Consider the following 1,424-nt stretch of genomic DNA (forward strand, 5'->3'; position numbering starts at 1 on the left):
GTGTTGTTTTCCAGATAGCATTTGCCAAACACCGCCTCTTCTGCAGCTTTGTTTCTTTTCTTTTCTTGTGCTAACAGTTTATAAACTCTTTGCAATAGGGAATGTGCTATCTCTCTGCTCACAAGCATAAATTCACATGCCGCAGTCCATGCTTAATAAGAACTTAAAATCCAGCAAAATTAAAACCAGAATGGTACTACAAGGTGATTTATCTCTTTATTAACCTCTGTAGTATGTAATTACATACTTGTCTATAAAATATGGCAGTCTACAGAAAGAGCTGGTATCTCTTAATAAGGTGTCACCAGAGTGCCTCTACGTACTTCAGCAGCACTGTGTTCTTACTTGCTGGACAAAACAATATCCAGCATCATAAAGAAAGGTGGTAGCCCTAGTAATTCTGAGCACTGCCAGCATTTGCAGTTAGAATGTTTGTTGGTTGCCTGTAGCTTGAGATTTTTGTGTTTGCTTTTGGCTAGACCACAGCAGGGACCTCTGGAGGTCAGCTAGGCCAGCCTCCCACTCACAGGAGGCCCATCAACAGCAGTAGCTTAGGTCAGCCATACTTCTGTCTAGGCAAGTGTTGAAAATCTCCAAAGATAGAAAGTCTATGATCTCCTGGGCAACCTGTTCCAAAAATGTACTGCCCTCATAAATGAAAGTACTATATCAACTTAGTGAGACAACAGAATATTCAGCTGGGCTTCTAACTTACCAAGTGGTCTCCCTAAGATCTTGCCATCAGAAAGTGGTAAGTTCTTCCAACAAACAGACAGGGTAAGAACATAATTCTTACACCGATTGTTTTTTTTTTTCTGTAACAAGGTCTCTCTCTCTCTCCGTTGCAATAGATGCAGCCTGGGAAGACTAAAGCAGATAGAACATAGGTGCCCACAGTTTAATACAGAGGATATCCAACATTAGCTTGAAATTAAAATTATGTGTGCACTATACTGAGGAAGCTGCATACATATGCATGTGTATGAAGTATTATTTATGTGCAGTGATTATTATTTGCAAGAGAAGTAGAATCTACTGTGCAATTAATTCAAAACTTAGAAGAGATTCTTGTCTTCACTAAATATTTTGTTTCCTTTAACTCAGGTATGGTGACATGGTGCCGAAGACAATAGCTGGAAAGATTTTTGGTTCAATATGCTCCCTGAGTGGGGTCTTAGTCATCGCTCTGCCAGTTCCTGTAATTGTCTCCAACTTTAGCCGTATTTACCACCAGAACCAACGAGCAGACAAGCGCAGGGCGCAGAAGGTGAGCTCTGTTTTTTCCCCTTTTGTTGTTTAGCAATAGATAAAATATGACTTTCTACATGCTGTGCATCCTCCCTCAAAGCGAGTTGGGTTTCTTCACAGGAGAACTGCTATACGTATATGCTACAAGCCTAGCCTGTGCCCCAGATGCATATACT

General features: G+C 40.7%; 1 protein-coding gene across 1 annotated transcript in view; it reads left to right on the forward strand.

Moving 5' to 3' along the window:
* The first annotated feature begins 1,086 nt into the window (after nt 1-1,086).
* The window catches only part of LOC104493926 (potassium voltage-gated channel subfamily D member 2-like), a 17,200-nt gene continuing 16,862 nt past the window's right edge, over nt 1,087-1,424 (forward strand). The window contains exon 1 of the mRNA XM_010136698.1: nt 1,087-1,267. Within this exon, the coding sequence (XP_010135000.1) occupies nt 1,115-1,267 (153 nt within the window). The 5' untranslated portion in view covers nt 1,087-1,114. The remainder of the gene's footprint in view (nt 1,268-1,424) is intronic.

The sequence above is a fragment of the Buceros rhinoceros genome, unplaced genomic scaffold (assembly GCF_000710305.1).
Source record: "Buceros rhinoceros silvestris isolate BGI_N320 unplaced genomic scaffold, ASM71030v1 scaffold8390, whole genome shotgun sequence".
Classification (NCBI taxonomy): domain Eukaryota; kingdom Metazoa; phylum Chordata; class Aves; order Bucerotiformes; family Bucerotidae; genus Buceros; species Buceros rhinoceros.